Below are 11,560 nucleotides of genomic sequence, written 5' to 3'. Positions count from 1 at the left end.
AATTAAATCCATAATAAATATAAAATTCATGTACATGATAATATAGATAATAAACCTTTGTTCTCCACTCAAAGCAAAACAAAACAGGTAACTAACCATTGTCACCTGCACCGCTAAGGCAATTCCAAAACCAATGCATTTCAAGGAGGAAAAATATGAGCTTTGACACCTCATTTGGTGATTAGACAAAGACATTTCAACTAGTAGATAAGCAGTTTTCCATTTTTCAAAAGTTACAGCTTTTTCTCTTGTTTAGTGTCTATGAAATGTATTAGTGACAAAAAAACAAAGTGCCCCATTTGTTAATTGGCTGTCCACATTAAATTACATTAGCATAGTGAAGATAAGAATATAGCATGTGGGTGTTCAACAAAATCACATGATTATTGATGTGAAAAAAGGAATAATGCCCTACATAATTCAAAGCATGAACATAAAGGTCTTAGATCAAGGAAGTTGCCGTGATGAAACAAATGCTAATTCTCTATGCTTTGCACCTTGTAAGACAGCTGACTCAGAAAAGCTTGAGCTGTCTGATTCCTATTGGCTGTGAAGACAAAGTGTGATATAGAATGCAAGCATAACTTTTTGGAGAAAAAGGAATCTTTATAAAGAAATAGACCTGATTGAAGCCATAAAAAATTCCCAATGAAACACAAAATAGGTACCTAACCTTTACTATTATAATAGTAAGTCTTAACTGATACCTGTCAATATGAGGTGTGCCTAAGCCCTAAGGAAACCTATTTAGTATAGTGCTTGCATTTGAATAGTTTCTATCTATCAGTGTCTTACACCAGATTCACTGTCTAAAGGATCTGCATGGAACATACATTTCCCAAGATGGAAATCTTCACCCAAAAGGAATTGCCAACTTGTTTGCAAGAAATGGCAACAGGGTCCAAGTTTTTGGACTATGCAATTATAAGGTCTCCCACTCTGACTTCTTCTCATCATGTTCATGTGTTAAGAAGTGAGGAAAACTCATCAATAGCATCATCTCCTGAAAAGCTTCTTTCATGTCCAGATTCTAGTTCAATGAAAGAAGAGGTACCTTTAGCCACTTTGATTAGTCATCATAGCCCTGCAAAGTTCAATGATCCTGAAGACATGGAGAATGGAAAAGCCAAAAAACAACCCCTTTCAGGATTCAATTCTACCACCACCCCTAGTTTTGTCCCAGCCTCAGATATAAAACATAGCTCTATTCCTCTAAATCTTCTGGAAACTCTCCCAGCATTAACCACTGCACTAGTTTCTGATGACCCAGCAGCTTCTTCTTCTTCTGCTCCACCCAAATTTCCAAACTTAACTTTGTTTTTGCAGGAACCTTCCATGCTGTACTCATCACCCTCACATATCAAAGGTGTTGAAGTCATGCCAGAAACTTCAGACCCCACATTTCCTGTGTCCCAGTTCAGTCAAACAATTCATCAAACAGGTGGTGATCATTCAGACAAAATGAAATCATTCAATGACAAATGGTTGAGCACCACCAGGACTCAGCCTTTGAAGCTTAGTGGAAGAGGAAAGCAGTTCAAAGGGGTGAGGCAGAGGCAATGGGGGAAATGGGTTGCAGAGATTAGATTACCAAGAAACAGGACAAGGGTTTGGCTGGGGACTTTTGACACAGCTGAAGAAGCTGCCATTGCATATGACACAGCAGCATACATACTGAGAGGAGAGTATACTCAGCTGAATTTCCCAGATCTAAAGCATGTGATTCAGGCTAATTCATTGAATGGAACCACTGCTGCACTTGTGGAGGCAAAACTGCAAGCAATATCACAAGCAGGGTCAAACAATAAGCCAAGTGATGAGAATGGCAAATTGAAAAGTCAAAAAAATAGAAAGGATTCAAGTTCAACCATGAAGGAGTGGGAATTTGATATAAAGAACAAGGTTGGAGCTGAATCCTCTGAGAGAAGCAAAAACACACATCATGAGATGTCTGATGTGGAAGCTGTTCAGTTAAGTAGAATGCCTTCATTAGACATGGATATGATTTGGGATGAACTTTTAGTTTCTGATTCATAATCAATTCAATGCTTTTTACTTTAGAAGCATACACATAGCACTTGTTTGGTTTACTATATTTCATATTTGGATCACAATTTTGTTATTAACATGTTTTGATCAGCATCTACTTCATCCGAGTCCATTCTGACTCTAGAAGCTAAGCACGAAAGTTTCTTTTCAGAATTGATTTTGACTGTAGAATTAATTATAGATGGATGGTGCTGAGCGATAGTGGCATTGATCGAGAGTATGACTCAACTGTCATTGAGGGCGACCATCTCCTTTATTTAATCCAACTTCTCACTCAAGATAAAATTTACACCAATAATTGACTTACCAAACACATGATTAAAATAGAGTCGGATAGAATTTCATCGTCCTATCCTTACGAAGAAACATGCTTAATATTACAATTTTATATGAGCAGTTATATTAATTGAAGAAAATACACGCGATAGAAGATTATTCATGAGTTTTTTATCTGCAATGTCTAACTGGAACAAAATTGTGTGTACTTAATGTGATCTTCGAGCCTCGAGGAGTTATTCTCACGGTTGCCGCTCCGGAGATGAAAAAAAATTATGTCTAGATGTCTATTCACTTTTAAGGGGTGAAGGAGAAATTAACATTCTTCACCTTTAGAATATGCATCTTCAACCATATATATGTTCATGGAAAAAGGTACGCATTCACTCATAGAAAACATAAAGTTCTGCACCATAGCATTATTTGCTGATTGTTTAGGCGTAAATAACCTTATTGCTCACAGAGAGAACTAAAACTTCCTGTCCTTATAACATAACATGCAGGACTCAAGTGATTTAACCTTTGATACCAAAGTATCCACAGTCCACTTTCTAGATAAAAATAATTGACTCATTCTGCATCCAATTCAGCATCACTTTCCGGATAAATCACTGGTTCCAATTCAAAATCATATAGCAGGATGAATGTCAGCACTGGCAAGGAAAGCCTTAGCTCGTTCAAGTCTAGAGCTTGCTGCATCCCAAGAAACAAGCTTATCGACAAACACCGATATATAATCAGGGCGCCGGTTCTGCGAAGATAACAAGATATAGTCATGGCTCATGGTTAAATTTATCTATTGGAAAGAACTCGCAAGACAGTAATATTTGTATAATGCTTGGAACAACAAATTACCTGAAAGTCAAGGTAGTAAGCATGCTGCACAAAAATGAAAAAATTACAAAGTCAGCAAGCTGTTATTTATGATTATTTCAAAGCTTGTGTGTGCAAATTAGTTTAATCAAGTCGCAAACAAAAGACAAATTTAATTGATACCTCCCAAACATCAATGGTCATGAGTGGCTGCAAGAAATTAAGATGAAATCACATCAGAACTTGATCAATTTATCGGGGAAAAGAGATCATATTATCCAATTAATACCATTCATGTTCTATGACTAGTAATGAATGATGAATACTAGTGTTACTAGTTTCTTCCTACTTACGTAATAACCACCCCAAACAAGGGGGTTCACAGCATTGGGACTCTTGAGCACTACTAGCTTCTTGTCCTCATCAGATGAAGGAAGATTTGCTCCATTTCCAGTATCAAATTTGCTTGACTGATCTATATTTCATCAATAAAGAAAAGGGAATAAGGGTAAAAACAACTTAATATGATAAGCCAGATTTACAAAGAGATGTTCTTAGAAATATATTAGACTGATATTAGCCAGATTTACCCAAGAACTTGTTTCATGTATCATAATTCATAAATGAAGCCAGAAAATGGGAGAGCAAGGTGGAAAGGGTTATGTTATTACTCACAGGCAAGCCAAGCCCAACCAGAACCAAATTGTGTTGCAGCAGCAGTCTTGAACTCATCAAGGAATTTTTCAAATGAACCAAAGTCCCTTTCAATCAGTTCTAGGAGTTCCCCTGATGGCTTTCCACCACCACCTGGTTTCATGCACTCCCAGAAGAAGTCATGGTTCCAAACCTGCAGAGTAAAAGAATAACAAGATTACTACTAACTAAGCTGTGGTTTGGGAACTTGAATAAGACCTTCTTGTGACAACAAGAATGTATCATGCCTGTGCTGCATTGTTGAAAGCTGGAAGAGTGTCACCCTTATTGTATGATGTGACTATAATGGCTTCTAGTGACTTCCCCTCATGCTCTGTCCCTACAATTTGTTTCTTCAGATTTTCCACATAACTTCTGTGGTGCTTCCCCCAATGAAACTCAAGTGTCTTCTCGCTCATAATTGGCTCCAACGCATTCTGAAAATTTTCATTGTCACAATATCAGTCTGTGTTTGTTTGGATATAGTTGAGTTAGTACAACGTAAACAAACTTTCATCTAATTCATGAGAAAAGTTATTTTCATATTTTATAACAAAAGTTATGTCCACTTTTTATAACAAGTATCCAAACACAGTCTTAAAAGCCTTATGGCTTATACCAACACAAAAATTCAGATACCACCAAATTTCCTCAAATGTTATGACATATACAAAAAGTGATTCTGCACCATTTTACCTAGCAATCAAACTTACCGTGAATCATTTCATTTTTAAGCTTCTTCACGAAAAAAAAACTAACCAAAGTTTTAATGTGAAATAATTAAATTTGCGAATGACAAAACTTTACCAAAATCTACATTTTTCAATGTATTGCTAGAAGCATTGTCTGTTTGAAAAATTAAATTCAAACTTAGTTAATGACAAACATTTGATCTTACCAGTGGATATGGTGGCGGCTTCAGCTGAAATGCTGGAGTGACTTTTGGACCCTGCAGTGTACAACATTTTGTCTTAACATATGAATACTTCACTTTCAATGCATTTTTGCTATAAATAATTGTGATAAATGTTAATCCAAACACGCATATATAGGAAAGAGATTGAAAATTTCATAGTTCATTATATCATACATATAAACTTTAAAATTTACGATATCTTAATACACATCACATGTCAAAATATTATTAAGTCATTATAATAGAACTAACCATATGAAGGCAACAAAAATATCAATTTAACAAAAGATTGGTGTCACATACAGATGTGCCAAACACGTGTCAATTATTGGCCACACGTAGGCACAACATCAAAATGGTGTGTACATGACTCCATAATGACAACATATTTTGATTTTGGCATGATACTATCACGTAGGTAGAACCATGGTGACAACATATTTGTGCATCAAAACTAGCTCAACTATAATAATAATAATAATAATAATAATAATAATAATAATAATAATAATAAAATAAAAATAAATTAACACTATAATTAACGAATACATGCCAATTTCAATGGTTTATTGGAATGGAGAGAAAATGATAATGTAGAAATATAACCAGAATAAAAAAAGTAAAATTCTGCCATTTTCTTTTCATCATCTAACTTTCCTCTTCCTGTTTTGTCTAAATGATCAAACTTAATTAAAGGCTAAACGGATTAGAATTTAGGAGACATAATTCAACCGAAAAACTAGCTTGAGAGTTGATAATTGTTCTATCCTTATAAATGTTATATGTGTCATATATCTACCCAATGTGAGAATTGTAACATTATGTAAGATGTTTCTAAGTGTCAGAATTGATTTTAAAGAAAGAAGTTAGATCCAAGTCCAAACATTCTTCTCAAGGTAGATAGATGCTTTTGTTAAATTTATAACTGCACAACGACTCCAACAACAAAACCCGGTTTCTGAAGGAAAAACACAAAGTGAATGGACCAAATCGTGCAGCGAGCAAGGTAGAGAGAAAGTGATATAGAAGAAATTAGCAAACCTCGTTGTAGAGCAAGCTGAGATTTTGCAACCCTGCTCATAAACAAACACCATGCACGATCAGATGAGATCATATCACACTCATCGGAGAAAATGAAAAGAAAGTAGATGAATCAGATTAATATTGTGAGTAAAGTGTCACCTGATGATGCCATTTCTCTTCTTTTTCTTTTCTCTGTTGTGTGAGTGAATATTGTGTGCTTAGAGTGATGAATATGATTGAGGATAAACGTCAACCACTTCCACCCATATGACCAAAATTAATGTAATTATTTGATTAATTTCTTTATCGTTTTGTTGTTGTACAAATGTAGTACTACGTTAGTACAATATTTCTAATGTGGCAGTACCACACCAGCAAATCAACCATCCTCTCACTTAAAAAATTATTGAATTCTAGAGAAATTTTAATGCTTGGGAATTCAAATGAATTAATTGAATTTCTTGAATTTGCAAATTTTCTTGTTTAGTTAATTGTTTTGTTTGATATAATTGAATTTTCTTCATTTATTTTGATGAAATCATGATTTTTTTTGGGAATGCTGATAATTTTCATTTACAAATTAAAATTCAAATAATTATAATTGGAACATGAAAACAAGTGAGTTTAATTGTTTAAATATATAAAATAAAAAAGACCTGATTGCATTTTTAGCCCTCATCCTCTTAAAATTTTGTTCGTAAAATTAGTCCCTCAAGTTTTTAAATTGTTACAATTAAGTTTCCATAGTCCAGTTCAATATATATATGAATAAATAGGTTTGGCTTGCTTAAAAAATTCAAAGCCCCAACCAAACTTGTTACCTATATGCATAGGGTTTTTTACAGGCCAAGCTTGACATTCATGAAAGTCTGATCTGACTTATTAGTCTATTTAAAGGCATATTCCATAATAAGAAAACTAAGTAGATCAACAAGCCTTTGTGTAAATAGATTAACAAGCTTAGACTAATGAACAAGAATATATTAAAAAAGCTATTTATAAGTAGCCAACGTGATTATATGTTAGTAAATAGTGAAGAGAATAAAGGAGACCATGTTGGACTTCTTAAGACCTTTGTTCTGACGACCATCTTTGAGCGTACTCCTTCCAAACGCATATACCTCTTGACGCCTAGCTAGGCACTAGAGAGCTACTATTCCGATAGTCATCTCCAAACGTAGCCCTTCCAAACACATATACCTGTCGGTGCCCAGCCAATTGGGCGCCAAAGCTATAAGGCTATTGTCCTGACAATCACCTTTGAGTTTCTCCATTATGACGACCCAACATCCCTTGCCCCGACGACCGACAACAATCAGCCACCTTGTTCACCTGCTACTCGGACACCTTCAACGATGACTAAACTTGAGTTCATAACCAAGGGCGTTTTTGTCACTTCCTCTAGTCCCATCAAACATCCCTTCCTTCCTGCTTCCACGCATAGATGTCGAGCTCAAGTAGCTGACCTTAGCTGCCTAGGTCAAACGATCCAACAGTTGGCAGGTAACATTGTATTATGCACTCATTGCATCCTCGATGCGATCAAAATCCACCTTCATATAGGCAAGTCCAGAAATATCACAAGGTACACACATCACTATCTTCTCTTGTCGGATTTATCTTAGGCATCAAAGTGCCTTTGCAGAGTCCCCTCCGGAGCGTTTCAGAAGACGTAGTCCCACGACCTCCCCAAGGATCGATCCCTGACCTCCCCTACCCAACTCATATATCCATAGCTTTTACCATTTGACCTATCATGCGAGGACCATCCATACTAATTTACTAACGATTAACATTTTTGCCTATAAAAAAAATTAAACTACAATGACCGACCGGTCAAATAGTTTTTTCCACTAACTAATAATTGGATATACTGAATAGCCAGAGGAGTAAGAAGGGAAAAGCGCAATTCTCTTCGCCGTCGCGTGTAGCCTGCATCTTTCTGCCATGGCGTTCAACAATACTTTCAGATCTGCGGCCAAGCTTCTTTCTTCTTCAGGACCGTCGCTGTCAAAATCCGCACCAGGTAATTACGATCCATGAATCTCTCCGAAATCATGTTTTTAAGGTTGTCTGTCTCTAATAGAAGAATGCTGATCATGGCTACGATTTCTTAGGAATTTCTGATTACCTTGGTCGTGTCAAAATGGGGGTTTAGATTTGAATTTCTCATCTGTGAATATGGTTTGGTACTTTGATTAGTTTCTTCTGTTGAGTTGTTGATGTATTTTGGAAATAACAATATTGAAAGAGCTTTGCTTTATCAAATGAAGGGGTGGGGATTCTATGGAAGTGATTTCCTTTGAATTTTCAATGGTTTAAAAAGGGTGACATGGGGGTTTAGATTTGTTCTTGGGACTTTTTATATTTTGGTTAGTTAAAGTGATTATGAAAGTTGTTCAAACAGTTTAGTTGAATATGGAGGAGCAGAACTGGATAATCACATTTACAAATGAATAATAGAATAACTAATTTCTACTATGGGATACTCAATTAGCATCCAACATGATCCTTTATCCTATTTCAGTATTTGAGATTTTAGTTTTCCATTGCCTCAATGTGTTTTCCTGAGACTTGCCTCAACCTTGTGTGTGTGTGTTTTACTGTTATTTTTTTATATAAACTATGTGTTTTAAATCTAGATACATATGGTTCTTATCCATTTAAGCTCACATAATCAGATTTTTAATTCAAAATCCATAACTAATTTTTAAGGCATTTAAAAAATTTCTCAAGTCTTTAGTGCCTTCTGTTTCTTGGATCACTTGTTGCCTACGTCTTTACTATGCTTATAATGTTGCATTTTGTTTGGCCTACTCCATTTGTTCCATTGCATTTGGCTGCAGATCTCACTTGGTTTATAATTAAAGTGTTTTGGACTTCGGTTTTGGTTTGCGCAATCTTATATTAAAGTTGAGCAAAATATAAGGAAATCTTAGTTGACAATAGTTGCTCCATAACCTTTTACTGTTGTAGTCCTAGGTAAAATAGTTTTCACACTTTACAATGCCAACAGTGTATGACAATATTATGTTTTCACAGTGGGCAGAGGTTTCCATTCTACTGGCGTGAAGAGGATGGGAGGTGGACATGGCCATGACGAACCTTATTATATGCATGCGAAACACATGTACAACTTGGATAGGATGAAGCATCAAGGATTGAAAATGTCCCTTGCTGTGTTCACCGCCTTCAGCATTGGTGTTGCAGTTCCTGTCTATGCAGTCATTTTCCAGCAAAAGAAGACCGCTTCTGGTTAGCTTATCACCGATGCATTTGCTACAGTAGGGAGCAGCGGGGGGATCCCTGACTAGCTGTTGATTGTCTAGATCATTGCTTTGCTACTTTTAAATTTGTTTATGTTAAAGTTTTAAATGGATTTTGCACATATCTCCGGTAATAATCATTTCTGTTGATGCCCTTAATTGCAATGCTCAGGCATTTTCATTCCTTCTAATCTTTTTGGCATGTTTGGAATTGCATTGTTTCCTTGTCCTGCTGCATGTTGATATGGAATTAGGCTATTAGGTACTATTTGTTCCCACAAGTTGAATGCGATGCGGTTCCATATGCATATTTTTGTCCTTTTTCTTTTGGTTATGAAGCTTGCGTAAGTTTAGGCGCCTTTTTGCATGAACTGGTTCGTATATTCTCCACATTTGAATGTGTTTAGTTGGCTATCTGCCCGTGTTCGGGGGAGTATGTCTCAACTTCTAGCTTATGACCTACCTATAAGCTATTTTGAGCTTATTTTTATAAGTTATTCATATTAGCTTATGAATAAGAGCTTATGCTTAACTATAACTTATTTTTCAACTTATTTCAATAAGTTCTCAAATTAGCTTATGCGATAAGCGCTTAATTGTATCGTTTACCCAAACACACCTTATATGTATACGTATTGAAATATGTGGCAAACCATTTTCATGAGGGACCAATACAGCAAGGCTGTCATACAAACAATATGAATGTGCCTGTCATACAAACATTGTTCAACATACATGTACAACATATGCTGTATATGAGTCTTCCAAACCAAGCAAAAGACTCTTTTCTTTCTTTTCATTATCAATATCAGAAAGTCTTTAACATACTCAAAACATGAATCTATAGCTGTTTCTTCAGTTGCAGTTCTTATATGCTCAATTATGCAACATCCCATAAATAGTAGCCATAAGAGCAATATAAACTAACTGAAGTGCATCCACTGCACAACTTGTCACTCCCTTTGAAAATTGTGTGCTCTTCTTTGATGAAGGAGACTCTGGAACTGAGTTAATCCTTTGATTTGATCCTGCCACAGCCTTAGGTGCCAGAGTAGGTGAAATTGTAGTATTCTTGTTATCTTCTACATGAACATGGAGCTTCATCCCTCCAAGGCAATACAACTTGTTTCCACATATAAAATACCTTTCCCCAGCTTTTGTCAATGGCACAGTTGTGTTCCCATTCCCATAGCTTTTCAAAATATTGGATGTGTTGCATGTGTCATAATTTTCTTTTGTAACCTCATCCACACTGTACATTGATGAATACTGGAAACCTGGAAAATAAAATCTCAAACTAGTGTCATTAATTTCTAACAACATCCAACTTAAAAATCAAAGTGCGTAACTTTAACATGTCGACAGCTAAAAAAGCTAAAATTTATATAAATTCACTGCATAAAACTTGGGGTGTCATGAATTTTGTTCTCAAAAGCTTGAAATTATAATCAGTTTGACATGGTCACAAGAAGAACAGATAGTTTTAGAGGATTCATGAAAAAAGTGTGTTTGAACTTTGAATACATGTTGAGCATATGAATTTTCAATTCAATTCGTGATTAGTGTTCCGTTCATTATCATTTGCATTAGTACAGACTACAGATAGATAACTAGACACATTCGAACCAGTCAAAATTTTGAATAAAAACTTTTGCAGGAAATAACATTGCTCATATAAGAAGTAAATGATTTCAGGTGTTACTGTAATATAATTGAAACTTCAAATAAAAGACATGTAAGTGTGATTTCACTAGCTAATAGAAAATTATTTCGGTTCTGAAAGGAAGCATTAAGAACTTACTAAGAGCATCTCCTGTCTGGAACTTCTTATCTGCAGTCCATGTATCGAGACTACTGCTAATGTCCCAGCCAGAGGTATCACCAACATTGTAGGTAGTGGCTGAACATGAGATTATTGCAAAAGAAAAGAGAAGAGAATAAAGGAGGAACTTTTCCATGTTTGATTTAGAGTTAACTGAAATGGGAACTAACATGTCATGGACCACTGGGTCCATCTTAAATACTTGATGTTTGTTCTCTATCGGATGACCTAACTCCCTACAAGAATAAATATAGAAAACAAAGATTTTTTTTCTGAAAGAGAAAAGAAAAAAAGAAAAATTATTTTATATACACCGGAACGTTGGAATATGCATGTTGTCAAGTTGGTGGAGTGAGAAGGGGTTATGTTAGCTAGGCAGTGGTTAAACGGTTTGAACTGCCAATAAGCATTTAGATTTGACTTTAAACTTATTCTAGATTTACATTATCATTCTTCAATTATATGGTAAATCTAAGCTACTTAAACCAGAAGTTGTGGCATAGTCGTCCCTAAATTATGGGATCGGGAGTTCGATCATCACTCATAGAAAGGAAGCACATATTATGACATTTGTTTACCGCTTAATGTAAGCATTTGGGATGAATGAATTAGTCACTGTTGCCGGTGTTGAATAGTTTGATAGCCTGAGCTAAAAAAAAGCGCTAAGCTGCTCATACACAATGGTTATCTTCCCCATATCCG

The 11,560-nt window shown here is 35.5% G+C and overlaps 4 protein-coding genes across 4 annotated transcripts; 2 read left to right on the top strand and 2 right to left on the bottom strand.

The window, feature by feature from the left end:
- The first annotated feature begins 743 nt into the window (after positions 1–743).
- On the top strand, positions 744–2,159 carry LOC130717266 (ethylene-responsive transcription factor ERF062). Its single transcript, XM_057567439.1, has one exon. It carries the CDS (start codon positions 823–825, stop codon positions 2,035–2,037), a length of 1,215 nt encoding a protein of 404 aa, XP_057423422.1. The 5' UTR covers positions 744–822; the 3' UTR covers positions 2,038–2,159.
- Positions 2,160–2,715: 556 nt separating this feature from the next.
- LOC130717268 (superoxide dismutase [Fe], chloroplastic) lies at positions 2,716–6,054 on the bottom strand. Its single transcript, XM_057567440.1, has 9 exons — positions 5,930–6,054; positions 5,789–5,820; positions 4,730–4,780; positions 4,080–4,268; positions 3,814–3,985; positions 3,492–3,613; positions 3,322–3,348; positions 3,181–3,204; positions 2,716–3,076 (listed from the first exon to the last, which is right to left on the bottom strand). Exons 1-9 carry the CDS (start codon positions 5,940–5,942, stop codon positions 2,954–2,956), a joined length of 753 nt encoding a protein of 250 aa, XP_057423423.1. The 5' UTR covers positions 5,943–6,054; the 3' UTR covers positions 2,716–2,953.
- Positions 6,055–7,630: 1,576 nt separating this feature from the next.
- Positions 7,631–9,227, top strand: LOC130720496 (uncharacterized). Its single transcript, XM_057571145.1, has 2 exons — positions 7,631–7,796; positions 8,813–9,227. The coding sequence occupies exons 1-2, from the start codon at positions 7,718–7,720 to the stop codon at positions 9,028–9,030; spliced, it is 297 nt and encodes a 98-aa protein (XP_057427128.1). The 5' UTR covers positions 7,631–7,717; the 3' UTR covers positions 9,031–9,227.
- Positions 9,228–9,669: 442 nt separating this feature from the next.
- Positions 9,670–11,081, bottom strand: LOC130720495 (blue copper protein-like). The gene is made up of 2 exons (XM_057571144.1): positions 10,838–11,081; positions 9,670–10,313 (listed from the first exon to the last, which is right to left on the bottom strand). Exons 1-2 carry the CDS (start codon positions 11,049–11,051, stop codon positions 9,913–9,915), a joined length of 615 nt encoding a protein of 204 aa, XP_057427127.1. The 5' UTR covers positions 11,052–11,081; the 3' UTR covers positions 9,670–9,912.
- Positions 11,082–11,560: the final 479 nt, after the last annotated feature.

This window comes from Lotus japonicus, chromosome 5, assembly GCF_012489685.1.
Source record: "Lotus japonicus ecotype B-129 chromosome 5, LjGifu_v1.2".
Taxonomy (NCBI): Eukaryota; Viridiplantae; Streptophyta; class Magnoliopsida; order Fabales; family Fabaceae; genus Lotus; species Lotus japonicus.
The sequence above is the reverse complement of the archived record's forward strand: the minus strand, read 5'-3'. Positions and strand labels throughout refer to the sequence as shown.